This window comes from Ahaetulla prasina, chromosome 18, assembly GCF_028640845.1.
Source record: "Ahaetulla prasina isolate Xishuangbanna chromosome 18, ASM2864084v1, whole genome shotgun sequence".
Lineage (NCBI taxonomy): Eukaryota > Metazoa > Chordata > Lepidosauria > Squamata > Colubridae > Ahaetulla > Ahaetulla prasina.
Window position 1 is genome coordinate 907,656 of NC_080556.1, and position 27,096 is coordinate 934,751.

At 47.8% G+C, this 27,096-nt stretch overlaps 1 protein-coding gene across 5 annotated transcripts in view; it reads right to left on the minus strand.

The window, feature by feature from the left end:
- The window catches only part of NPHP4 (nephrocystin 4), a 42,143-nt gene that overhangs the window by 14,534 nt on the left and 513 nt on the right, over positions 1 to 27,096 (minus strand). For 3 of the 5 annotated variants that reach the window (XR_009152493.1, XM_058161343.1, XM_058161346.1), the window contains exons 2-20: positions 25,067 to 25,173; positions 24,915 to 24,976; positions 23,629 to 23,823; positions 22,243 to 22,395; positions 19,137 to 19,309; positions 18,489 to 18,553; positions 17,486 to 17,635; positions 14,846 to 14,973; positions 11,776 to 11,969; positions 11,020 to 11,146; positions 8,407 to 8,589; positions 7,926 to 8,070; positions 5,954 to 6,012; positions 5,477 to 5,587; positions 4,660 to 4,805; positions 3,230 to 3,421; positions 2,444 to 2,613; positions 1,677 to 1,837; positions 864 to 1,044 (exon numbers count right to left, since the gene is read on the minus strand). Coding sequence is in view for 4 of the 5 variants with exons in the window: in XM_058161343.1 (XP_058017326.1) it covers positions 864 to 1,044; positions 1,677 to 1,837; positions 2,444 to 2,613; positions 3,230 to 3,421; positions 4,660 to 4,805; positions 5,477 to 5,587; positions 5,954 to 6,012; positions 7,926 to 8,070; positions 8,407 to 8,589; positions 11,020 to 11,146; positions 11,776 to 11,969; positions 14,846 to 14,973; positions 17,486 to 17,635; positions 18,489 to 18,553; positions 19,137 to 19,309; positions 22,243 to 22,395; positions 23,629 to 23,766 (2,476 nt within the window). In the remaining variant the exon portion in view is untranslated. Of the gene's footprint in view, positions 1 to 863; positions 1,045 to 1,676; positions 1,838 to 2,443; positions 2,614 to 3,229; positions 3,422 to 4,659; positions 4,806 to 5,476; positions 5,588 to 5,953; positions 6,013 to 7,925; positions 8,071 to 8,406; positions 8,590 to 11,019; positions 11,147 to 11,775; positions 11,970 to 14,845; positions 14,974 to 17,485; positions 17,636 to 18,488; positions 18,554 to 19,136; positions 19,310 to 22,242; positions 22,396 to 23,628; positions 23,881 to 24,236; positions 24,451 to 24,914; positions 24,977 to 25,066; positions 25,174 to 27,096 lie in introns of those variants that run through there. The other 2 variants (XM_058161344.1, XM_058161345.1) reach the window with 2 other exon arrangements.

Below are 27,096 nucleotides of genomic sequence, written 5' to 3' on the forward strand. Positions count from 1 at the left end.
CGGGGTGTGTGTGTGTGTGTGTGTGTGTGTGTATGTCCATCCTCAAGAACTGGGCAGCCACCTTGACCCATTCTTTGAGCTGTCCAAAATGCAGGATAACGAAGAGCTGGACGGGACCTCGGAGATCTTCTAGTCCAACTCCATTTCCACAGGAAACTCTCTATACCTGTGATGGCGAACCTATGACAAGCGTGCCACAGCGGGAACGCGAGCCGTCACCTAGCTCAGCTCCAACGCACATGCACGCGCTTTCGGCACGTGACGACAAAAAGGTTAGCTTTCACTGCTCTATGCCCTTCTAGACAAATATGTTGTCCCGTCTCTTGTTGAAGACCTCCAGGGATGGAGCGCCCACGACTTCTGGAAGCAAGTCGTTCCACCGATTTCTCCTCAGACAGGACTCAAACCCTCCTGAGACCAGGAACCCTGGTTCCTTGAGGTTCCTCAACTTCTCCATGTTGAGTAAGGAGGCGACATCTCCTCAAACTGGACTCAAACCCTCCTGAGACCAGGAACCCTGGTTCCTTGAGGTTCCTCAACTTCTCCATGTTGAGTAAGGAGGCGACATCTCCTCAAACTGGACTCAAACCCTCCTGAGACCAGGAACCCTGGTTCCTTGAGGTTCCTCAACTTCTCCATGTTGAGTAAGGAGGCGACATCTCCTCAAACTGGACTCAAACCCTCCTGAGACCAGGAACCATGGTTCCTTGGGGTTCCTCAACTTCTCCACGTTGAGTAAGGAGAATTAGTCTCCTCAATTAGGACTCAAATCCTCCTGCAATCAGGAACCCTGGTTCCTTGGGGTTCCTCAACTTTTCCATGTTGAGTAAGGTGAACAGACAGAAGTTAGAAGTGGGACTCACCGATATTCGCCAGGCGGAGGTGAAGCTGACCCCTCACGGCCGCGTGGACCCCGATGGGCTTGACCCCCCAAGGGCGGAAGACCTCCCCGCTCAGCACGGTTGCATCCGGTTTGTACTCCACGGCCAGGACCTCCAACTCGTGGTAGACCTGGACCCCCGTCCGTCCTTGGCGAAGGAGATGCTGCAGAGAGAGTTCAGCCGTGGAAGGTCATGTTTGAATGGGAGCGGGGGGTGGACCCCGTCTCTCGATCTCCGTTGCCCCCACCCTGGAAATACAGGCAGTCCTCAACTTATGGCCACAATGGAGCTCAAAATTTCCGTTGCTATGTGAGGGAGTGGGCCAGTGGCTAAGACCCTGAGCTTGTCGATCAGAAAGGTCAGCAGTTCGGCGGTTCGAATCCCGAGTACAGGTCTCCTGCCTGAGCAGGGGGTTGGACTAGATGACCTCCAAGGTCCCTTCCAACTCTTGTTACTGTTACTGATGGAGATTCGTTAAGTGAGTTTTCCCCCGTTTTACGACCTTTCTTGCCAGAGTTCTTAAGGCAATCATCGCTGTTGGTTAAGTGAGTCACAGGATCGTTGAGTGGATCTGACTTTGCTGGTCAGAAGGTCGCAAAACATGGGGGGGGGAATGTCAACCTGGGACAACTGCGACCGTCATAAATATGAGCCGCTTGCCAAGCCTGCGAATGTTGATCCCGTGAACTGCGACGGTCGTAAGTGTGAAAAACGGACCTGACTTTTTCCAAGGGGATGGCATGCATTCCGGGCATCACTCGAGGACTGGAGTCTCTAAAGCATTTCCTCACCTACCTTCAGCTTCACCGCGGCAGATCCCAGCAGAAGCAAAGAGTCCCCATCCCAGACGTCGATCTGCAGGGCCTGCTGGGCCAGGTAGTGGAGGAACCAGCGCGGCTCACCTGGTTTAAGGGAGGCCTGGTCCACCAGGTACTTCAGGTGGAAACCAGGGGGGGCTGCAGGGGAGGAAAGGGGTCAACGGGGCATAGTAAGATGGCAAGAACCTTCCAGAAGCAATAATAGGAGGGAGGGAGGGAGGGGAGGGAGGAAGAAACAGGGAGAAAGAATTTGAAGAAGAAGGAGAGGAAGAAGGCGATGGGGAAGAAGAAGAGGAAGGATAAATGGAGAGGGGGGAGGGAAGGAAGGAAGGAGGGAGGACAGGACTGAGAGGAAGAAAAAGGAAGAAACAGGGAGGGAGAAAGTGAAGAAGGAGAAGGAAGAGGAAGGATAAATGGAGGGAGGGAAGAAGAGAAAAGGGAAGGAAGGAGGGAGGATGAAATGAATGGACGGATGGAAAGGAAGGAAGGAAGATTAAAGGGAGGGAGGGAGGAAAGAAGGAAGGAAGGAAGGAAGGAAGGAAGGAAGGAAGGAAGGAAGGAAGGAAGGAAGGAAGGAAAGAGAGAGATGACTAGCTGAGGAATTCTGGGAGTTCAATGCCAAATGGAGCATTCCCGATCGCATAAAAAGCCTAGACTAGCCTTCTGGCCAATCCCAGTATATCCCAGCCTTTCCGCAACTTCCCAATATCGTCTCTGTATCAGCCTGTTGGGTCCCAGCCGTACCGAGATTCAGGGTCCCGTCTGGGTTGATCTGCACCAAGATGTGAGTCGCTGGCCCACAGGCCTGAGTCTGGACCAGCTGCAGCCGTGGCGTGGTGACCGGGGGGAAGCGGTAAAACTGAAGGGTGAAGTAGACGGTTTGGGGCCACGTAGCAGGATCGTCCTGGGCAGGCCTGGTGGAAGGAGAGAAGAGGAAATTCAACTACTGAGGCCCGAAACCCTAGCACTCAACAGCCTGTTAAGAGTTACACCCTTGGCAATGTTAAAAGTATTTGGACTTCAACTCCCAGAATTCCCCAGCCAACCATACCGTTTTTTTTCTCTCTTTGACTTCTTAAAGAGTGGAGAGACTGCAGAGAAAGGGATTATAAGGGAGTAAGCAGGCCCACACTTTCTTCCTTCTTTCATTCTTCCTTTCTCCCTCCCTCCCATTTTCCCTCCTTTCCTTTCCTTCCTTTTTCTTTCTTTCTTTCCATAACACCCCTCCTTCCTCCCTCCCTCCCTCCCCTTATGTTAAGTGAAGAGTCGTAAGTCAAGGAAAACCTATAGCTCAGAATGGAAAGGATCCAGGAATAGTATTTCATGGCACTCTCAAGTTTCGGCTGGGACAACAGTCTTTCAACTCATTGGGGAGGAGTCATAAAAACTGGACCGGGGGGGGCTAACAACTGCAACCCCCTGTCGGTTCAACCTCTCCCCCCCCCCCATTTTTTGGCATCTGCCTGAGGGGAACAATTAAACGGCAGAGATCTTTTTGGACCCCCAGAGGAATCGAAAGTGCTCTCCCACCTGCTCAAGGCCAGGAACTGCAGGTGGATCTCGTGGTTGGGCAAGGGGTCGCCTTCCTCCCTCTGGGGGCTGCAGGGCGCGGGATCGTTGGGATCCAACATCTCAAGTGGTTCCTTGTTGCAATCCAGAAGCTCAGGGAATCCGGCCGTGCGCAGGCGGGCGAGCGAGGCCCGGGTGGGGGCGGTGTTGGGGCTATGAAAAGGACGGGATTCTGAATCCTTCTTTCCTTTTTTTCTTCCTCCTTCCCTCTCTCTCTCTCTCTCTCCTTCCTTCCTTCCCACTATGTGCTTTTCCTTCCTGAGTCTCTTTTCTTCTTTCCTTTCTTCCTTCTTTCATTTTTCCTTTCTCCCTCCCTCCCTCCCTCCAAATTTTTTTCCTTCCTTTTTCTTTCTTCCTTTCCATAATATAATCTCTTTCCTTCCTCCCTCCCTTCCCTTGTTTTTTTTCCTTTTTCCTTCCTTCCTTCCTTTCCTTCCTCTCTCTTTTTTTCTTTCCATAATACAATAACACCTCTCCCTCCTCCCTTCCCCCTCCCATCCCTTCTTCCTTTCGTCTCCCTTCTATCCTCCCTCTTTCACCTTCCTTCCTTCCTTCCTCACTTTTCTGTTTTCATTTTTCCTCCCTCCCTCCTCCCTCCGTCCCTCCGATTTTCCTTCCTTTCGTTTCCTTCCTTCCCTCCCATCTCCTCTTTCCTTCCTCAGTCTCTTTTTTTCTTTCTTCCTTCTTTCGTTCTCCTTCCTTCCTCCCTCCCGCCGCATCCCATCTTCCTTCCTCCCTCCTCCTCCTCCCTCCAAATTTTTTCCTTCCTTCCTTTTCTTTCTTCCTTTCCATAATATAATCTCTTCCTTCCTCCTCCTTCCCTTGTTTTTTCCTTTTTCCTTCCTTCCTTCCTTTCCTTCCTCTTTTTTTCTTTCCATAATACAATAACACCTCTCCCTCCTCCCTTCCCCCTCCCATCCCTTCTTCCTTTCGTCTCCCTTCTATCCTCCCTCTTTCACCTTCCTTCCTTCCTTCCTCACTTTTCTGTTTTCATTTTTCCTCCCTCCCTCCTCCCTCCGTCCCTCCGATTTTCCTTCCTTTCGTTTCCTTCCTTCCCTCCCATCTCCTCTTTCCTTCCTCAGTCTCTTTTTTTCTTTCCTTTCTTCCTTCTTTCGTTCTCCTTCCTTCCTCCCTCCCGCCGCATCCCATCTTCCTTCCTCCCTCCCTCCCTCCCTCCCTCCATCTTTTCCTTTCCTCTTTTCCTTCCTCCCTCCCTCACTCTTAAAGCGGACAAGGTTGAGAATCCTTACTCTCCCTTCTAGAAGCTCATGTCCTTCCAATCTTCAACAGCGCTGGGGCCATTCCCCTTCCAGAGACAGGTCTGCAATCCCCCCCCTCTTCTTGGACAAAAACAGTCCTGCAGAGAGAATGGTCCGATTTTGGGGCCTCACCTCCGTGAAGGGGCTCCTCCGAGAGCCAGGATGGGCACGTGGACCGGCGTGAAGGGCAGCTCTTGCAGCTGGTCCACTGTGGCGCCATCCTCGAGTTGAGGGTTGTAACTCAGGTCGGACTCCAGGTGAGCGATGGTTGCTTGGCTCTGCTCCGGCAGGGAAGGGAGAGAAGGAAAATTGAGGAAATGTCCGAAGACGGAAGAGAGGGTCGGCATGGAGGTTGGTTAAGGTGGTTAGACTCAACAGGCCTCGTGACTGAATTGCTCTATCTTAGAATACGGAACGACAGGGCTGGAAGGGACCTTGGAGATCTTCTAGTCCAACCCCCTGTCCAAGCAGGAGGCCGCCTACCATCCTGGACAAATATCTGTCCAGTCTTTTCTTAAATGCCTCCAGTGTTGTAGTAGCCACAAATTCTGGAGGTCAGCTGTTCTATCCAACCGTCCATCAGTCCATCAATTCCTCCATTTGTCGATGGATGGAAGGATGGATAGATAGACAAAATACATTGCAGAGAAAGGGATTATAGGAGAGTAAGCAGGCACACACTGAGGATATACGTCAAACCTCTCTCTATCTGTCTGTCTGTCTATATCAATCTGTCTTGTCTGTCTGTCTGTCTGTCTATTAATCATAAAATCATAGTTCAAGTTGTTCCAGTGATTAATTCATATGGGATTAAAGAATAAATGTTGGAAGAGACCTTGGAGGTCTTCTAGTCCTACTCCCAACTCAAGCAGGAGACCCAAGTGTCAATTCTGAAAACGGACTCACACCAGGGGTAGAGATTGGACAACCCTTTCAGACAAATTCTTACCTCTCTGGCCGGCTGAAGACTGTCCTGGGATGGCTGAGCACCACTGACCGCTGGCAGCAACGCGTGGCCACTCCTGTTTATCGGGGACGCCAACAGTTGCGACATCGACAGCTGGAAGGCAAGGTCACTTGTGAAACGAGCGAGCCGAGGCCACGCTAGAATTGGGTAGAGGCAAGTACAGGCAACCGACTCGTATTTATGATGGTCGCAGAGTCCCAGGGTCACGAGATCCCCTTTTGCGACCCATCTGACCAGCAAGGCCAATGAGAAAGCCAGATTCATTTAACAACTGTGTTACTAGATTAACAACGGTGGCAAGAAATGTCGTAAAATGTGGCACAACTGACTTAAAAACCATCTTGCTTAGCGATGGAAATTTGGGGCTCAATTGTGGTCGTATGTCGAGGATTAGCTGTGATTGAAAAATATTCTTCCGTTTCTTTTCCCCGCAGGGGTCTTAAGGGGACAGAGACTTACCCCGGGACCCTGAGTGTAATCCTGAGTAGAAACCAACATCTGGACGGAAGGAGGTGAACCTAAGTAAGGGCAAAGAGGAAGAAATGTCACCGTAATCATAAAACACAGAATCCCAGGGCTGGAAGGGACCTTGGAGGTCTTCTAGTCCAACCCCCTGCTCAAGGGGGAGACCCCATTTCATTCTGCACAAATGGCTACCCGCCGTCTGTTCTTGAAAACGTCCAGTGATGGAATATCTGCCTATTTTGGAGGGAAGCTGTTCCATCCCTCCCTCCCTCCCTCCCTCCGCCTGTCTTGTATCTTCTCCATCTGTCTCAGAATCACAGGGTTGGAAGGGACCTTGGGAGGTCTTCTAGTCCAACCCCCTGCTCAAGAAGAAGACCCTAGACCATTCTGCACAAACGGTTGTCCAGTCTCTTCTTCTTGAAGACCTCCGGTGATGGAGCTCCCACAACTTCTGGAGGCCAGCCATTTGACCGATCAGTTGATCTGGGATGACAGAACAACAAGAGTTGGGAGGGACCTTGGAGGCCATCTAGTCCAACCCCCTGCTCGAGCAGGAGACCCTGTTAAACTGATCACCAGGGTCGTTAAAAGTTGGTCACGCGATGTGAATCTGGCTTCCCCCATTGACCTTGCGCCTCCGACGGTTGCATTCCGACCGTCATCAATGCGAGTCGGTTGCCTGAATTCTGATCACATGACCAACGGGGGAGACGCTGCGACAGTCGTAAAAACGGTCATAAGTCCCTCTTATTTTCAGGGCTGTTGTTACTTTGGTCACTAAATGAACCTGCCGTAACTCGGGAACCGGCTGTATTTAAACCATGAGAAGAGCTGCTATGAATCTCTTTCACCGAGAGAATCTGTCAGTTTCCATGACAGCCGAGTGGCGTCGAGTTGCTGTTCAGCCAAGGACGATCGTAACACCGATGCCCCTTTCTATCCCTGGGTGGTCCTCGACTTACGGCCACAACGTTTCTGCTGCTAAGCGAGCTTCGTTCCGCTTTACATTCTCGCCACCATTAAGCGATTCGCCGTTAATAACACGGGTTGTTATGTGAATCTGGCTTTCCCCTTTGACTTGGCTGGTCGCAAAAGGAGACGCTGCGACCGGCATAAACACGAGTCAGTTGCCAAGCGTGTAATCAGTGGAACGGCTCGCCACCAGAAGTTGTGGGTGCTCCATCATTGGACAGCCCTTTGTCCAGAATGGCCTAGGGTCTCCTGCTCGGGCAGGGGGGTGGACTAGAAGACCTCCGAGGTCCCTTCCAGCTCTATTCTGATTGATTGATTGATTGATTGATTATTGATTGAAATGGTCTGGGGTCTCCTGCTCAAGCGGAGGGTTGGACTAGAAGACCTCTGAGGTCCCTTCCAGCTCTATTCTGATTGATTGATTGATTCCTGAAATGGTCTAAGGTCTCCTGCTTGATTGGGGGGGTTGGACTAGAAGACCTCCCAGGGCCCTTCGGACTCTGTTATTCTACATTCTAGGTTTCAGCATCTATTCAAACCACCCCATGAAATCCGTCTCTGGTATATCGAAATCCAAAATATTTCCAGACCAGGAAAGGAGAGAAAAAAGGCGAGAACGGACTGCGCTCTAGTGGCCGAGAAAAATAATAATCTTGATTATTTTTCTCTCTTTTTTCCCTTCAGAAGCTTTTCAATCTCACTCCTTAAATCTGAGAGGCCAGGAAGTCCTTAATTTACGACGACAACCGAGGCCAAAATGTTTATGCTGAGTGAGACATAAGCAGTTGAAATTCAGTCACATGACTGGCGGGGGGGGGGGGGAACGTTGGAACTTCCAAACCGGGTTGTAAGTATCCCCCCTCCGGGGGGGGAAAGTCCGTCATAACTTTGAACGGTCGTAAATCGAGGATTGACTGTTTCTGACCCCAATTGAGTGCCGCTTCAGCCTCGTAAGGGGTCTGATGGCTGCCCCCAAGGTAGGAGAACCGCTCACCGGGGGACGCGGCGGGTGGGCTCTTGATCTTTGGGGGCAGCGGCGTTTCCCTCTTAACGCCCGGACTTTTGGCCGCTGTTCCGAGTCGCTCCTCAGAGCTGGTGGAGAAGTGAAAGGCGAGGGTGCCCGATTCGACCTGCTTCACCTGCAATTTTAATTTAATTTTTTTAAAAACCGGATTAATCTTCCTCACCTGGCCCTATGTACCTGTCCCAGGTGAGAGGCTCTCTCTTCCCCCCCCCCCGTGAAAATTCCGGTTCTTCCCCAGTAGTAATGAATTTCTAGGATGGGGTTTCTTGGTGGACTCCAGCTCCCAGAATTCCCCAGCCGGCTCCTCCAAAAGGAACTTTTTTGGACCTTACGCATCGCCTGCAACGTCGCTTCCTATCTCCCCGGCGTGCTGCCCCAGGACCCATCGTCCCCAGCCACCCAAACCACCCAGATCTGAGACTGGAGAGCCAAGCGGGGAAGGGCTGCTCACCTCTCTGGAGCTCATGGTGGCCGGAGGGGTCTTGTAAACCAGGACGTGGTGGGGGTTCAGCTGAGGCCCGCCTCGCAAGGGAAGGACCACGTCTGCGGAATTCGCATCCAGAACCGGCTGCCAAAGGGCCCAGCGGACCGAGTGCATGTAGGCTGCGGCCGTCAGGGAGGTCATGGAGGGCGTCTGTGGGAGGACGGAATCGTGTTAAATCAGGAAAGAAAGAAAGAAAGAAAGAAAGAAAGAAAGAAAGAAAGAAAGAAAGAAAGAAAGAAAGAGGGAGGGAGGGAAGAAAGGAAGGAAAAATGAAAGAGAAGGAAAAAAGAAAACATAAGGGAAAGAAGGAAAGAAGGAAGGGAAGGTGTTATCGTATTATGGAAATTTTAAAACATTTGGCCTTTTAGAATAAGTTTTTTAATTGTTATTTTATTTTGTATTTATGTGTTTTTATTTGCCTGTGAACTGCCCTGAGTCCTTCGGGAGATAGGGCGGTATATAAATACGATTAATAAATAAATAAATAAATAAATAAATAAATAAATAAATAAATAAATAAATAAATAAATAAATAAATAAAGGAAGGAGAGAGAAAGAGAGGGAAGGAAGGAAAGAAAAACGGAAAGAAGGAAAAATGAAAACATAAGGGAAGGAGGGAGGGAGGGAGACGGCTGACTGGGGGATTCTGGGAGTTGAAGTCCCCCCATCTAAGCCACCCTGTTCCGTAACCGATTTGTTAGAAAAAGAGGAAACATTCTTCCTTTGAATTCTTCCTCCTCCTCCTCTTCTTCTTCCTCTCTGCTTCCTCTTTGTCCTTGACCTCGGCCGGCCTCCCTCTCGGCAGGAGGAGCCAATTAACCAAGATCTGCTCCCGGCTGAAGAGTGGAGCGTGGGCCGCATCGGCCGGCTGGGCTGGCTAAACGGAGCTGAAGTCCATTGATTCGGAGTCTTCTTCTTTCTCCCCTCTGCCCCCCCCCCGCCCCCCACCTTTTCTTGGAGGCTTCTCTGCTCTCCTTTTAATGAAGGGAATTAGCCAGCCGGAGCCTCCTGGGTTTGCCTGGGCGATGGTGCTTGACTCATTAAGCCAGGATTAACCCTGATTAGGCCTCCCTGGCTCGGCCACTCGAGAATGGTGCTCCCTTCCTTCACTATTCCTTCTCTCTCTTTTTTCTTCCTTCTTCCTTCCTTTTCCATCTGTTCCTTTTCTTTCCCCTTTCCTCCCCTTCCATCTTCCACCTTTCCTTCCCTTCCCTCATCCTTCTTTCCTTTCCTTTCCTTCCTCCTCCTTTTCTTCCCTTCCCTCTTCCTTCTTTCCTTCCCTTCCCTTCCCTCTTCCTCCTTTTCTTCCTCCTTTCATTTCCTTCCCCTTTCCTTTCCTTTCTTTTCTCTTTGCTTCCCTCTTCCTTCTTTCCTTTCCGTTCCTTTCTTTCCTCCTTCCCTTCCCTTCTCCCTTTCCTTTCCTTCCCTCCTTTCCTTTCTCCTTCCTTCCTTCCTTGTCAAAAAAGTCCCTGATTCAATCCAGTGGGCTTTCTAAATTCAGAAGAAGCTTTCAAGACCCCATTAAAAAGTCTCCACGAAGAGGTGGAGGCGGCTTCGATGGACCTCCTGGGCCGCTTCCGGCAGCTCAACATAAGAGGGGAGGACAATCTGGGCTGCTGTTCTTTCTCCCCCCTCAAGGCCATACGTCTTCAAGTTCTTCTCTGGGTGGTGGACTTCAAAGTTCTCCCCCCTTTCATTGATCAGCGCTAATTGCAAATCAGAGGCTGGTCAAAATGACTCAGCCACCGCAAGCAGCAGGAGACCGTCTCATTATTCCCAAGCTTCGGTGTTTTTGATCAAGCTTTCAGAGGTCAACGCAGAAAGGGCAGGATGAGGTCCTCAGTTAAGGAGACACGCTCAGGGGGGAAGGAGACAATAGCTACTTAAGGCGTCTAGCATAGATGTTGAGTTCTGTCTGGACAGTTGCCCTGTCCCTCGTAATAAATAAAACTTGAAACTACCTCCAGACGCCCGTCCTTATCCTTCTTCTTGTGAGGAACTCAAAGCGATGTTGATGGTTGATAGCTCCTTCTCAGGGGGCTTCGAAATCATGGGCTTTGGTGCCACCAACATGAGACTTCCAGAACTGCTGTGCAGTCACATAAGTATTAGGGGTTGTTCTGGAGACCAACATGCATAATGTAATTCCTCGTTCAACGTGGAAAGTTGCCTTCTCCAGTTGTCGTGTCTCAACAGATGTCCTTGAGATGCCCTCAAGCTGGTGTCCACCGTGTTTCCAAAGATGCCCTTGAGATGCCCTCAACCTGATGTCCACCATATCTCAATAAATATCCTTGAGAAGCCCTCAACCTGGTGTCCACTGTATCTCAACACGTATTCTTGAAAAGCCCTCAACCTGGTGTCCACTCAACTGTCCTTGAGATGCTCTCAACCTGGTGTCTCCCAACCCTCTGGGTAAGAAGGCCCCATAATTCCTGAGCAACCAATGAAGTGTGAAAGTTTAAGACCACTGGAAGAGACCAGCTTCAGAATAGGGTTTGTACGTTCACAAAGAAGTCCACCCAATTGACCCTTGCATTATTTGGAAGACGAAGAAAAACATCAAAGGTCATCTCCTACCTTCCCATCAGGGCCACTCGCAACAGAGAAGACATATTCCAACAGGAAGACCACTCCAAAAGCAGGGTGAGGAACCATCTCAGCCAGGTGGATGCGGCTTCGCAGGATGAGAGCTCGTCCCTCAGCACTGGGTTTGGAAGAACCAGAAAAAAAGGCGCGAGGGAATCACCATTAACGTTCAGGAAATCCTTCTGCCAAGGTCCACCTAAACCGTATCTGCTTTCTCCCGTGTTCCTCAACCTTGGGAACATGAAGATGGGTGGACTTCAACTTCCGGAATTCCCTGGCCATAACTTTCGATGTGTATCCCCACTGTGTGCTTGCTTACTCTCTTATAATCCCTTCCTCTGCAATCTCTCTGCTCTAGGGAGCTGGAGAAAAAAAAAATGGGCCATGGCTGGTTGGGGAATTCTGGGAGCTGAACACCACCCGTCTTCAAGTAGCCAAGCTTGAGAAGCCGTGATGCTGCCACAGCCATTTCATTGGATTGCTGATCGACTGTGTTTTTCTTCTAATTTTGCTACAAGCGTAAGAGATCATGCTCTAGGCCAACAGCTGCCCTCCAAGCTATGCCAGAGGGACATCTGGATAAGAAAACCGAACGACTCAAAAAGAAAAGAGTGCTGTTTCCAAAGCTGGAACATCATCTTCGTGATTCCACCAACACCTTAACCTCCTTTTCTTACGGGAAAGGAGCTCACTTCGTTCCCATGGTTTATCCGACGATGTTCACGCCTTCCGTTCCCTGGTACTCACCTGCCTTTGAGGGGACTTCCTTGCTTCCGGCGCAGGCTCCCGCTGCTTCCCCGGGTTCTATCAGCCTCTGGCAATGCCACAGGGACCACCACCACCACCTGGGGGGGCTGCACGAAGCACAAGCCGTTGTGGACGCCAACGTGTAGCCGGCGTTCCTGGATCGCGAGGGACGTCCCGTCCAGGATCGAGTTAACCTAGATTCAATCGAAAGACAAAAACTAACTCCACCGTTGCACCACTTGGTACTCCATCCCTAGGAAAGATTATTGCAGATAGTCCCCGATTTACGATGATTCATTTAGTGACCCTTAGAAGTTACAGCGGGATTGAAAAGAGTGACTTACGACCAGTCCCCGCGCTTACGACCCTGGCAGCCTCCCCATGTCACGCGATCAAAATCTGCGTCCTTGGGCAAACCGGCATGGACTTATGACCGCCGCAGGGTCACCCGGGGTCGTGTGATTGCCATTTGCGATACTTTCCACAGCCGAGGAAAGTCAAGGGAGGAAAGTTGGATTCACTTAATAACGGCAGTGATTTACTTAACAACCGCAGCAAAGAAGGTCGTAATATTCCAGCGGGAGAGGGGTTGGACTAGATGACCTCCAAGGTCCCTTCCAACTCTTTGTTATTCTACGTTCTATGTTCAGCACGACTTCTTTTAACAGTTTCCTGGCTTAGCCAGAGAAATCCCGGGTCTAATTGTGGGCCGGGTGTTGGGGAGGACGTGGAACAGACAAGTTCTATTTTATTTATTTATGATCGCAGTGATTTGTTGTTCATCTGGTGGTTCGAATTAAACCTCAGTGGGAACCGAAAAGGAGGATTTCTGAGAAATTTCTCCAAACTTGGAAACCGCCTCCCCTCCTCTTTCGAAAACGGGAAATTCTCACCCGTGAGTTCTACTTTGGACCGATGCACCAACCAATGAGATGCACCATCACCATGGGGGGGCGGGTGGTAATTTTACGCCATCTGTCATAAACTAATAAAACTCAAAGCTGCCCCAGAGTGATCGCGGGGATATTAAACCGTTTCATCTTCTCCCTTTTTCTCTCCTTAAGGTCATTATTGCTTTCTAAATTACGGGGAGCTCCCGGAGACGACATTAAAAACTTAGGATTTGCTCTCCGGCTCCATCCATCTCCAGCGGGGCTGTTTGCAAAACAGCTCATTAGCGCTTGCCCGTCGTGGGGGGAAAAAACCGTCGGCATTGTAAAGTGGCATCCAGGAAGCTGAGAAGGGTTCTCCTCTTTTAACTGAAGGAGAACAAAGACCATACGGCAGCTCCCAGGCGGGTGCGCAAACTGGAGAACAAAAGAAAGAAGAAGAAAAAAGAAATGTGGATAGGGAAAAGATCTGTAGACAAACAAAGGAGGAAAAGAGCTGTGATTGTCCCGATAACAGAAGGTCCGTTGCTCTAGGAAATCACCCGTTTTTCACCGCTGGAGAAAAAAGTTTCATAACCAAAAAAGAAAAAGAAAAATCCCATTTTGCTGAAGATTTGCTTTTGGGGACTCTAAAGGGAGTTTGTAATCCTTCAGGACTATAATCTACAACCGTGCTTGACACCCTAAAGCAGCTGCTAGGGGTTACCCACGAAGCCGGAGTCCCTCAAATTTAGCAATTTTAAGGCGTTTGGACTTCAACTCCCAGAATTCATGCTGGCTTTAGCAGGAGGACAAGTCAGTTGTAGCCAAGACTAGCCCAGCCGATGCGCCTGACACAAAGATACAAACAGCTTAAGCATGGCCCTGATTAATCATGATGGCCTCAATTATAATGACAATCGCAGTTATTAATTAAATGGATTCTGAGCAAGGACGGTTCTTGGTATCTTGGTTTAGTTAGTAGCTTTCTAATGAAAAAAAGAGGAGAAATGATAAAAGATAGATAGATAGATAGATAGATAGATAGATAGATAGATAGATAGATAGGCAGACAGACAGACAGACAGACAGACAGACAGACAAGAAGGATAGATATGGAAGGTAAATAGATAGATAGATATAGATTGATAGATGATAGCTAGATAGCTAGATAGATAGCAGATAGATGATAGATAGATAGATAGATAGATAGATAGATAGATAGATAGATAGATAGATAGCAGATAGATGATAGATAGATAGATACAGATACCGATACCGATACCGATACCGATAGATTGATAGATAACAGATAGATAGATAGATAGATAGATAGATAGATAGATAGATAGATAGATAGATAGATAGATAGATATGATAGATAGATGTGATAGGGAGGTGATTGAGAGAGAGGAGATGATAGATAGATAGATAGATAGATAGATAGATAGATAGATAGATAGATAGATAGATAGATAGATAGACAGACAGACAGACAGACAGACAGACAGACAGACAGACAAGGATAGATATGGAAGGTAGATAGATAGATAGATAGATAGATAGATAGATAGATAGATAGATAGATAGATAGATAGATAGATAGATAGATAGATAGATAGATAGATAGATAGATAGACAGATAGCAATAGCACTTATATACCACTTCACATGCTTTACAGCCCACTCTAAGCGGTTTACAGAGTCAGCATGTTGCCCCCCAACAATCTGGACCATTTTTTACCAACCTCAGGAGGACGGAAGGCTGAGTCGACCTTGAGCCTGGTGAGATTCGAACTGCCAAATTGCAGGTGGTCGGCAGTCAGCAGAAGTAGCCTGCAGTACTGCACTCTAACCATTGTGCCACCGTGGCTCAGTGATAGATAGATAGAAAGGAAAGAAGGAAGGAAGGAAGGAAGGAAGGAAGGAAGGAAGGAAGGAAAGAAGGAAGGAAGGTAGATAGATATAGATGATTGATATAGAAATAGATAGACAGAGAAAGATAAATAGATATGGAAAGAGACAGAGAAAGATAAAAAGAGACTGAAAGATAAATAGATTAGAGAGGGGGGGGGTAGATAGATAGGCTAAAGAGAAAGACAAGCAAGCAGGAAAAAGACAAAGATATGTGTGTGTGAGAGAGAGAGAGAGAGAGATACAGACAGATACAGAGAGAGAGAGAGAGAGAGAGGGAGACCGACCTGCTCGTGCATAAGCAAGCTCAGGAGTTCCTCCTCAAACTTCTCCAGGGAAGGGTAGAGGTGGACGGTCAGCTTGTCCAGGTACCACGTCTGGCTCTTCATCAGGCGGGGCTTCTGCAGAAAGTCTCCTGCACACACGAGAGAAGCACCAGATGTATGTCCTTAAGTGAGTTTTGCCTCGTTTTATGACCTTTCTTGACCCCAATGTTAAGTGAATCGACACCACTGTTAAAGTTACTCTGGGTCTTCCCATTCTTGCTCAGAAGGTCTCAAAAGGGGGACGCTGGAACCGTCATAAATATGAGTCAGCTGCTGAGCATCCGAACATAAATCACGTGAATACGGGGATGTTGAAACAGCTGTTAGGTGTGAAAGCCATTTTTTCAATGCCGTTTTAACTTGGAACGGTCACTAAACGAAATGGCTGTAAGTCGAGGACTGCCCGTAGACAGGGGTTTTTTTTAAAAAAAAACTTTTTCTTCCTTGACCTGGGTTTGTGGAACCTACGACAAATTGCATCGTTTCCGAATCCTAAAGTTAAAGGTAAAGGTTCCCCTCGCACCTATGTGCTAGTCGTTCCCGACTCTAGGGGGCGGTGCTCGTCTCCGTTTCAAAGCGGAAGAAACCAGCGCTGTCCGAAGACTTCTCCGTGGTCATGTGGCCGGCATGACTCAAGGCCAAAGGCGCACGGAACGTTGTGACCTTCCCACCAAAGGTGGTCCCTATTTTTTCTACTTGCATTTTTTATCTGCTTTCGAACTGGTAGGTTGGCAGAAGCTGGGACAAGTCACAGGAGCTCACCCCTGTTACACGGTGCTGGGGATTCGAACCGCTGAACTGCCGACCTTTCGATCGACAAGCTCAGCGTCTTAGCCCCTGAGCCACCGCATCCCCTAATCCTACACGCTTTCCGAATTTACACACTGGGAGGGTTTCAGAAGGTGGGGAAAATATGGTGGCAAAGGGTTGTGACGATTGCGTATCTCTTCCTGCGTCTTTCTTTCTGCCCTTCACGTATTTTGCAGCTCAAAAAACCGGGCCAGGCCGGCCCCTCCCCCCCAAAAAAAGCAAAATAAAAACTGAATAAAATATTATACGTCCGGCTTTTTTTTTTTTAAAGATTCTGCAAGGCGTGCAGAGCCCAGGAGTCCCCTTCGTGGTCTTCGAAAAAGGGGATAATTTGCAGTCATCGGAGTTAATTCAATTTCCAAGGGCTGAAATACGCCTTTTTTCTTCTCGCCTGTGCGGAGGCTGTGATCTAGCGGCTTCGGGGGATCAAATTACCGGGTTCGTTTTCAGCTGGAAGTGCCACCAATTTGCCACCAATTTCGGAGCTGGGCTGGCGGCTCTTTTTTTTTTTTTTCTTTTAAGGCCAGGAAGCTTTCTGATGAAGGGGAGACGAGGAGAAGGGAGGGAGGGAAAGGATTTGCCGGAAAAGGAGGAGGGGGATGAAGGTAATTGGGAATTTGAGGGAGGTAGGGCCCCGCTGTACAGAGCAGGGGGTTGCCTGAGCGATGGGAGAACAGATCTTAGGAATTGGTCATCTTTTGGAACTTTTGATCATGTTGTTTTCTAATCTCTTTCCATTTATGACTGTATGACTGTAACTAGTTGCTGGCAATCCTTATGATTTATATTGATATATTGACCATCAATTGTGTTGTAAATGTTGTACCTTGATGAACGTATCTTTTCTTTTATGCACACTGAGAGCATCTGCACCAAGACAAATTCCTTGTGTGTCCAATCACACTTGGCCAATAAAAAATTCTATTCTATTCTATTCTATTCTAACGTTAAAATGATTCAGTCCTTAAATTCTTCCAAGCTTAATGTTTCATGGCATGGATTAAATTGATATTTAGATAAAGGTTCCCCTCGCACGTGTGCTAGTCGTTCCCAACTCTAGGGGGGAAGTCATCTCCATTTCAAAGCCGAGAAGCCAGAGCTGTCCGAAGTCGTCTCCGTGGTCATGTGGCCGGCATGACTAAACGCCAAAGGTGCACGGAACGCTGTTCCCTTCCCACCAAAGGTGGCCCCTATTTTCCTACTTGCATTTTTTTTTAAGTGCTTTCGAACTGCTAGGTTGTCAGAAGCTGGGACAACTAACGGGAGCTCACCCCATTACACGGCGCTAGGGATTCGAACCGCTGAACTGCCGACCTTTCGATCCATAAGCTCAGCGTCTTAGCCCCTGAGCCACCGCGTCCCTTCAAAATTTGGTATTTAGATCAAGCCAGATAACTTTACGGAGGCCATGAACCAGCAGAAAGAGGAGGAAATACAAATAGCCCTCATCTTACGCCCACCAACTGAGCCCATTTCTGTTGCTAAGGAGATATTTTGTTAAGTGAGTCTTACCCCGTTTTACAACTTTTGTCTTGCCACGTCTGTTAAACAAATCGCTGCCACTGTTAAATTAGGGGGGAGGGGGAAAGCGGGAAGGAAAGGAAGAAAGGAGAGGAGAGGGTAAAGGAAAAGAAAAGGAAGGAGGGAGGGGAGGGGAGGGGAGGGAGGGAAAGAAGGAAGGGAGGAAGGAAGGGAGGAAGGAGAGAAGGAAGGAAGGAGGGAAGAAAGGAAGGAGGAAGGAGAGAGAATGCAGGGAGGGAGGGAGGGAAGAAGGGCAAGGGTTATGCGTACCTTCAGGTGCTGCCAAGACCCCTGGGACCCTCTGCCCACTGGAGACAGGGATATTCTCAGGCAGGAGATGGTGAATGGCCTCCAAGGGTGGGTGGAGCTGCAGGGTGAACTGCAGGTGGGTGTTTTCCATCACTGTCAGGTACTTGTTCTCTAAACCAGCCAGAAGGACAGACGGACCAAAAAGAAGGAAGGAAGGAAAAAAGAAAAAACGAGGAAGGGAGAGTGGAGCGAGGGAGGGAGGAAGGAAGGAAGGAAAAGTGGGAGGGAGGAAAATAGAGGGAGGGAGGGAGGGAGGGAGGGAGAGAGGGAGGGAGGAAAAGAGAGGGAGGGAGGGAGGGAGGGAGGGAGAGAGGGAGGGAGGAAAGAAATAAGGACAAAGAGGAGGAAGGAAGGAAGAAAAAGAGGGAGGGAGGAAAATGGAGGGAGGGAGGAAAAGAGAGGGAGGGAAGGAGGAAGGAAAGAAAGAAGGACAAAGAGGAGGAAGGAAAGAAAGGAAGACATTGTGACATAATAAATTAAACTCACATCAGGACAATTTGAATCCAAAGTTCACACATCCGGGGGGTGGGTGGGTGGGGCTGCTTTTAGTCTGGCCGTCAACTCCCAGCCCGGACCCTTTAACCCCGAATGACCGACTCTCCCGGGGCCTCCTAAGGACATCACAGAGAGCTCCGCTTGCTGGGCTCAGGTGCCCAGGGGCTCTCTTGCTGGCAGAGTGGGGCACCTTCAGGGCAGCAGAAGGCAGCAGAGGAACTGGGGGGGGGACGACTCTCCCGGTCTATACCAGAAGGAAGGGATTTGCTGCAACCAGAGAGAAAACGGAATGATCTTGAAAATTCAGCCATTATGATTTCCAATAGCCTGTCCCTTCCCCGCTCCTTGCCCCCCCCCCGAATCATTTTCCAATCCCGCAAGGCTGTTTTCGTCCGGATTCCCCAGGTGCAAAGAACACGGGGGGAGGGGGGGCTGGCCTGTGCAAACCACTGGGTGCCCTACGACTTACTCTCTATGGGCTCCAGAAGCAGCGGGTGCAGGAGAGCGCGGGGAGTCCCCTGATACAAAGGGAGCCTGCAGAGAGAAGGGGAGTATCGGATCAGAGAGAAATCGGGGCGTTGGTTTTTTTTTAAAGAAAAAGAAAAGGAGTTTTTGAGAGCCGAGTTGGTGAGCGGCCCAAAATTAGCCAGCCGGATTTTCTGCCTATGGCGGGACTAGAACTCCCAATCTGCTGGCAACTGGAGCAAAGTCACCCAAGCTGTCTTTCCTGCCTAGCATGGGACTAGAATTCACTGTTTCCTGGCAATTGGACCAAAGTCATCCAGCTGGCTTTCGTACCTAAGGCAGGACTAGAACTCCCAATCTGCTGGCAGTTGGCCCAAAGTCACCCAGCTGTCTTTCCTGCCTAAGGCGAGACTAGAACTCCCAGTCTCCTGGTGATTGGCCCAAAGTCACCCAGCCAGCTTTCATACCTAAGGCAGGACTAGAACTCACCATCTCCTGGCAATTGGCCCAAACTCACTCAACCATCTTTTTTTGCCAAGGTGTTAAATCCCACCCCAGCTGGCAGAAGGGTGCCTGTTTTTAGAGCTTTTAGTCCAAGGGACTCCTTGTCACCGATACCAACCACGTTTCATCCCGAAGCTCACCAACGTACCCTTTGCCCGTCGAGTTCCAAATCAGCGGTTCGGATTTGCCGTTAAACAACCGGAGGAACCCGAACCCGCAGCTGACTTCCCGGGACGCCGCGTCCTGTCCCTTGGCGGTCGCCACAATCTCTAGCACCATCAGGATGCCGGGGTGACCCAAAGAGGTGAGGAAATACACCGTCTGGGAGGGCAGCGGAGAGAAAGGGTGAAGGAGAGCAGGCCTTTGACTTTCTCCCGTCTGTTTCCCGATCGGGGCTGCTTGTTGGCGAGACGGTCTCAGTGACAGGAGATTAATCATCCCGGCTGACAGCTTCTCCAGGCCTGCCACTCTCTCGCCTCCGGCACAGAAGCTGCAATTGCCAGGCGGGTTTGTGATCTCTTTTGTCCGCAACTTCCCTCCCAGCAGGATAGATGCCAACACAACGCGGAAGATGCCCAGACTTCAAAGGGCCGTTCAGGCTGGCTCTGGTCAGCTAGGTAGCAGAAGTCAAAACCAACCCTGCGAGGAGACGCTCCCGCCCCACCGCACCTGTCAATCTCAAGCACCTGCAGGAAGGAAAAGCTTGAAACCCACCCACCCCCCCGAGTTGCAAAACCTGAATTGCAGCTAATCCTCGAGTTACGACCACAATGGAGCCCCAAAATTTCTGCTGCTAAGTGAGACATTGGTTGAGCGAGTCTTGCCCCGTTTTACGATCTTTCCTGCCACATTTGCTAAGTGAGTCACTCCAGCTGCTCAGTTAGCAACATGGTTGGTTAAGTGAACCAGGCTTCCCCGTTGCTCGTCAGGTCACAAAAGGGGATCACGTGACCCCTGGACGCTGCAACCGTCGTTAAGTATGAGTCAGTTGCCAAGAGCCTAAACTCTGATCGCGTGACCGTGGGGATGCCGCAACATGTTGTGGTCCGCCAGCAGCCTACGGAGCTGGCAACGGAGTCGGACAGCGATGAGGCTGAGGAAGAACATGGGCCAGTCCTGGAGGCTGGGGAAGGCCCGGATGAGGGCTCTGCATTGGAGGCAGAGGTGGGGCCAGGGCCATCGGGGAGTGATGTGCGGACTCCGGAGGATGACAGTAGTGAGGCAGAGGAACAGGAGGAGCCTGTTCCTAATGCACGCATGAGAAGAGCTGCCAGAAGGCAAGAGCAGCTCAAGCAGAGAGGACGACTCGGGAGTAAGGCCAGGAGATGATCGGCCCCTCCCATAAGGCTTAAAACAGACCAGCAACGGCGTTTGAGCTCTTTGCCAGAAAACAACGTTGATAGCTTCGTCTTCTTGCATTTGCTTTGTATCGGTGTCTTCTGAACTTAACTGGACCAAGGTTGGTGATAGGACTGAGGAATTTGTGTTGGGAGGAATTTGTTTTAATTTGAGTTGAACGACACTGGGAATGAAAGAATTCTTAGCCGTTCGAATAAAGTTTGATACAGTGTTTATACACTGACTCAGTTTCCTACAACCTACTTGGGCCTGGGTCACAACAGAACAGTCACAAGTGTGAAAAAAATGGTTAATGATTTTTTAAAAAATTAATCCTTAAATGAGAGGGATCGCCACGTTTGTAGCCCCCACTCCCCACCCCCGCAGGACGTTTGGATTAAAATAAAGACTGAACTGCTGTTTTCTTGAAAAATTTAAATTTAAGAGCCCCCAACTGGAAAGCTGCAGGGAGGACGAACGGAGGGCAGGTTTAGCAGGCAGAGAGTTAAAAGGTTTTGGCAGCTTTTTCACGCGATTCTTGGAACAAGAGCGCCCTCTACTGCTGGTTTTAGACCAGCTGTTCTGGGATGGAGAGGAGCCCACCTCCGACCACCGGACCCGGGAGGATTATTAAGGAAGCCTGCAGAGAAAATTTTCCAATTCTGGAGAAAATTCTTTTCTTTTTTTAAGAACGATATTCTGCAGGGGAGATGATGACTTCATGCGCAGGGAAAGAGATTTGACTTATGGACAGCTAAAACATCAAAAAAGCCATCAAAAAAGCACAACAAAGAATATTCTTTCTGCGCCAAGTCAGAAAGCTCAAACAGCCCAAGGAGCTGCTGATCCAGTTCTACAGAGGAATTATTGAGTCTGTCATCTGTATCTCTATAACTGTCTGGTTTGGTTCTGCAACCCAACAAGACAGACACAGACTTCAGAGGATAATTAGAACTGCAAAAAGAAAAAAATGGCTACCAACCTGCCTTCCATGGAGGACCTGTATACTGCATAGTCAAAAAGAGGGCTGGGAAAATATCTACAGATCCCTCACATCTTGGACATAATCTCTGTCAACTCCTACCCTCAAAACGACACTATAGAGCACTGCACACCAGAACAACTAGACACAAGAACAGTTTTTTCCCGAAGGCCATCACTCTGCTAAACAAATAATTCCCTCAACACTGTCAAACTATTTACTAAATCTGCACTACTATTAATCTTCTCATCGTTCCCATCACCCATCTCTTTCCACTTATGACTGTATGACTGTAACTTTGTTGCTGTATCCTTATGATTTATATTGATATTGATTGGTTCCTAATTGCTTATTTGTACCCTATGACTATCATTAATTGTTCTACCTTAATGATCTTTTCTTTTATGTACACTGAGAGCATATGCACCAAGACAAATTCCTTGTGTGTCCAATCACACTTGGCCAATTAAAAAAAAAATTCTATTCTATCCTTATTGCATTTGTTTTGAAACTTATATCCTGCCCACGTAGCCAAGAGGTGATTCTAGGTGGCTTGCAATACATAAAACCAGCCAAATAAAATATTGCAGTCATACATAGGAACGGTTCATTCTGGTTTTCGGCAAAATCATCCAATAAATGAATAGGTGAAAACAACCACAGCATTCGTTTTACAACCACTGTGGTCACTTAATGACCGCCGCGAGAAAAGTTATAAACTCAGATCAAACACATGACCAACCAATTTTATGATCGTCTCGACTTACGTCCATAATTGAGAGACCCCCATGATGGTCATATATTGAGGACTATCAATCATTCAGTTTTTCCCCATCTGAAAGTTGCCAAGGTTGAGAAAAGCTAGTCTAGCACCTCCATTAAACTGGGGGGGGGTCTCCCCATAATTTGGGGGGAAAGACCCTTCAGCCTTTACCTCGTTGAAGACCACGGAGGGCGGCTGCCCCGGGACTGATTTCAGAGGCCTTGTGGGGCTTCTCCAAGTCCTGCCAAAGAACTGGCGGTAGGCCACGTCGAAGAGCGAAAGGCGCAGCTGGAATCCCACCTCCACCATGTTCTCCAGAACTTTCTGCAGGGAGTGGAAGGACCAAGGAGGGGAGTTAGCACCATGGAGGGTGAGGGAGAACGAGAGGAAGGAGGTCTCGGATGAATAGCAAATATCAAACCGTGAAGAACTAGCTGAAAGGGGCAGGGAAGGAATTGTACCGAGTTGATCAGGTCTTGCTTTAGGCAATCTACGGGAGGAAGTGGGTTGTCCCCAATGTCATCCGCATACCGTAGGATGAACCCAGGTTGGCCAAGGTTTGAGAAGGGTGGACTTCAACTCCCAGAATTCCAGAGGGAGGGAGGAAAAAGGAAGGAAGGAAGGAAGGAAGGAAGGAAGGAAGGAAGGAAGGAAGGAAGGAAGGAAGGAAGGGAAGAAAGAGTGGGAGAGAGGGAAGGAGGAAGGAAAGAAAGAAGGAAGGAAGAAAGGAAGGAAGGAAGAAAACCAGAGGAGAAAGAGTGGGTCAAGGTTTGAGTTGGTCAAGGTTTGAGAAGGGTGGACTCCAACTCCCAGAATTCCAGAGAGAGAGAGGAAGGAAGGAAGGAAGGAAGGAAGGAAGGAAGGAAGGAAGGAAGGAAGGAAGGAAGGAAAGGAGGAGGGAAGGGAGGAAGGAGGGAGAGAGGGAGGGAGGGAACCAGAGGAAAAAGAGTGGGAGGGAGGAAAGGAGGAAGGAAGGAAGAAAAGAAGAGGGAGGGAGAGAGAGAGGGGAAGGGAGGATGGAAGGAAGGAAAGATAGAGGGAAACAAGAGTACAAAGAGAGGGAGGGAGGGAGGGAGGAAGGAAAAGAGGGAGGAGAGAGGGGAAGGGAGGATGGAAGGAAGGAAAGATAGAGGGAAACAAGAGTACAAAGAGAGGGAGGGAGGGAGGGAGGAAAGGAGGGAGGGAGGAAGGGAGGGAGGGAGATGGCTGGTCAGAGAATTCTGGGTGTTGAAATCCACCCACTCTAAAGCCCTTAAAACTACAACCCAAATAATACGGTACGGATAACAAAATCGCTAGAGACGGCAACTTAAAAGAAGCCAAGGAGATAAAGACTCCAGCCTCAAGCAGGGGGTTGGACTAGAAGATCTCCATGGTCCCTTCACATTGTGGTATATTGTTGCTCCAAAACTGCAGTATTTTAAGAAAAGTGGACAACTGTTTGTCTAACGTGGTCTGGGGGTCTCCTGCCTGAGCAGGGAGTTGAACTAGAAGACCTCCAAGATCCCTTCCAGCTGGATTGATTAATTGATGGATGGATTAATTGATTGATCTTACTTGTTTCAAGGCGTTCCCGTGCACGCTCTTCAAGACGCACTGAAATGGCACCGATTGTTGGAGCGGCAAATTTGGCCTCCGGACATTACACGGAGGGACGGTTAGGCTCTGGTGGAAGATCTTGTGCCATTCCCCCATCCTGGGGACCAGGTGCGGTGGCACCGTGTGTTTCACTTCGGTTTCTGGGCTTCCAGCCTTCAAACACAAAGCGATTGTTTTGTGAGTGGGGAAGAGATCCCTTTTGCTTCATTTCTTAGAGAAAAGAGTAGGCTTGGGTTAGAAACGCTGAATCATCAAGAAACCTCTACATCTGAAGGCTCTAATGGTTTCTCCGCCTCGGCAACTTGAAGATGTGCGGACTTCCAAACTCCCGGAATTCTCCAGGCAGCCCATGCTCTCTCTTTTTTTCCTTCATTCTCCCTTTCCATAGTGGAGAGATTGCAGCGAAAGGGATTAGAAGAGAGTAAGCGGGCCATAATGGAAAAACACCTCAAAAGGAATGCATTAGCACCAGGGAACTGAAGTCTGCACATCTTCAAACTGCTAAGCTGGAGAAACACTGATCTAGAAGTATAAAAAGTACCAGCTTTCAAGTCAAGCACTCTTACATTTGTAAAGAGGTGATGTTTGAAGGACAAGTCTTCCTACACCAGGAGTTGTCGAATTTCAGCTCTTAATTTAGTTGCTCGTTTGACACTTTTTTTGCAAGGTCACAATGATTCAGAGATTTCACAGGGGGAGCTGAAGAGAAGCTGACTTCATCAGAAAACAGATTCAAAAAAGAAAAACGAATAAAAACAAAGCAATCTGAAAAAAATATACTCGCGTGATCTTCTTTTTGAGACCTTCTGATAAGTCAACTGGGAAGCAAGGTTCACTTAATGACCGTATTACTTCCCTGGTCACTGGTAACCAATATTTCGCGCACTCGGCAGCACATATCTCCGTTTTATGACAGATTTACTTCCGATGTTTGACAAAACTACGGTTTTTGGCAATCCGGGATGCTGGGACATGCCAGTCGGCAAAGGGCTCAAATTATGATCATGTGACGCTGGGGATTCTGCGGTGGTCCTAAGTCTGAGGATCAGGCATAATAAGTCGTTTTAAGTGTTGTTGTCGCTACATAGTCGCTACACGAATGGCCGTAAGTCAAGGATGGCCTGCGCAAACCTTCCCTTTGATGAAATCTGTGGGTGTGTGGCTTAGAAGCCTGGCCTAGAAGCTGCAAAATAAACAGATTTTCAGAGGAAAATTCCCTGCTCGAAAAATCAAAATGTTCTCACCTCTTGACCCAGCTTGCCATCAAAAAACCGAGATTGCTCCTTTCACGGTCTAATCTCTGCCCCTAGAAAATACAAGGACAATGATTTGAAAAAAAGGGGGCTTGCAATTGGGAGCTCGGGAAGCTGCAAAAGATTTAATTTTTCTTGCTAACCTGGATGCTAAGCGGCTTAAGGCTACCGAGACCCTGTGGGGTTTTTTTCCTCCCCCCTTGGAAGCATTAAATCCACACGTTTCATGTCCCAAGCGATGCACTTAACGCTGGAAAAAGAGAAAGAGAGAGAACATATTGCGTGATTCGTCCTCCCACTAAGAGCCACGGATATATCGTGGCATTTGCTGATTTTTTTAAACAACAGCTGCACATCGCCCCAGTACAAAAAAGAACAACGGAATTAATCAAGCATTTTAACACGCGGCATAAACAGGCAGGCGACAGCAGTTTGAGGCTAGGATGAAAAATTGTTATTTTTTTACATGCTTTTAGGCTAGTGAAATGCTCCGCGGAGTAAAAACACTCAGTACAAAATGTTCTTAGAAGCGATCTAGTTCTCTGTTGTTTTCTCCACTCATATATGTCTGAGAAGGGCACATAAGCACAAATCCAGAATAAAGGAGTGGCTATAAAATACAATTTAACTGGATTTTAGGCCCAAATGTGAAGAGGAATTTAGCCAGGTTAGGAAACCAGTAATCCCAGGAAGGCAGGCAAATGGTCCTGGGGATCTATATGTTGGTCTGTCCAAGGTAAACTAGAATCCACTTAAACTTCACATGACCCCAAAATCTTGTTTGTTTATTCAGGAGTCAGAAAATGATGCTTCATGTTAGCAGCAAAGATTTTTTTTTTTTGGAGTAAGTCTGCTATCTGAACACACAATCTGTTCACACTATGGGCAAATATATGGTAAATAAAAATATAAATTTTGTATATATAAACACACAAGAGATACTGAGAGATTGTGTATCAGGGAGAGAGATGATATATAAAAACACCATATAAGAGAAATAAATATATACAACACATTATATAAATGCTGTATAGAACATGGGCCTACAATGCATATACATATATATGCAGCATGATATCCATATAGGTACAGTGTATAATTTATATGCAATATAATTATACACTGAATGTATATATGCAGTCATGCATAACTATATGCATTAAGCATACACGCATAATGCAATATACATATACATGCAATATAAAAACATACAGGCAATATATAAACACATACAATAAGCACAAAGATAATAGAAAACATATGCAGGCTATAGATAGTATGTTTTGTATTGTCTTTGTTTATTGCACAGGTGTATGTTTATACACACATACTTATATATATACAGAGATTATATATATGCGTATAGAATATATAAACCTCTATAACTGTCTGTAATGTATAATATAATATAATATAATATAATATAATATAATATAATATAATATAATATAATATAATATAATATAATATAATATAATATAATATAATATAATATAATATAATATAATATAATATAACACTGAGAGCATATGCACCAAGACAAATTCCTTGTGTGTCCAATCACACTTGGCCAATAAAATTCTATTCTATTCTATTCTATTCTATTCTATTCTATTCTATTCTATTCTATTCTAATAGAATCACATATGGCCAATGAAAGTTCTATTCTATTCTATTCTAATAGAATAGAACTTTCATTGGCCAAATGTGATTGGACACACAAGGAATTTGTCTTTGGTGCATATGGTCTCAGTGTACATAAAAGAAAAGATACCTTCATCAAGGTACAACATTTACAACACAATTGATGGTCATAGGGTACAATTTACATATATATGTGTGTGTAGATAGATAGATAGGCAAAGTATATACACATGCAACATATAAACACTCATATATATGCAATGTGTAAATATAAATGTGCAATATATAAACACCTAAGGAGAAATAAATGCACCCTCCCCTAAAACAAAGCTGCCCCCCCTTTTCCGCCAAGCATTTGGGGGGGCTTGGGGGGACCCCTACCCAAGAAACACATTTCCCATCTCACCCTTGCACTAAACCACATTGTAACCTGGTTAACCCCCATCCTGGTCTTCCCCAGGAAACTTTAGCCTTTGCCAACCTTCCTTAGGGAGCCCCCCAAATGAAACCCACGAGGGGCACCCCCTTT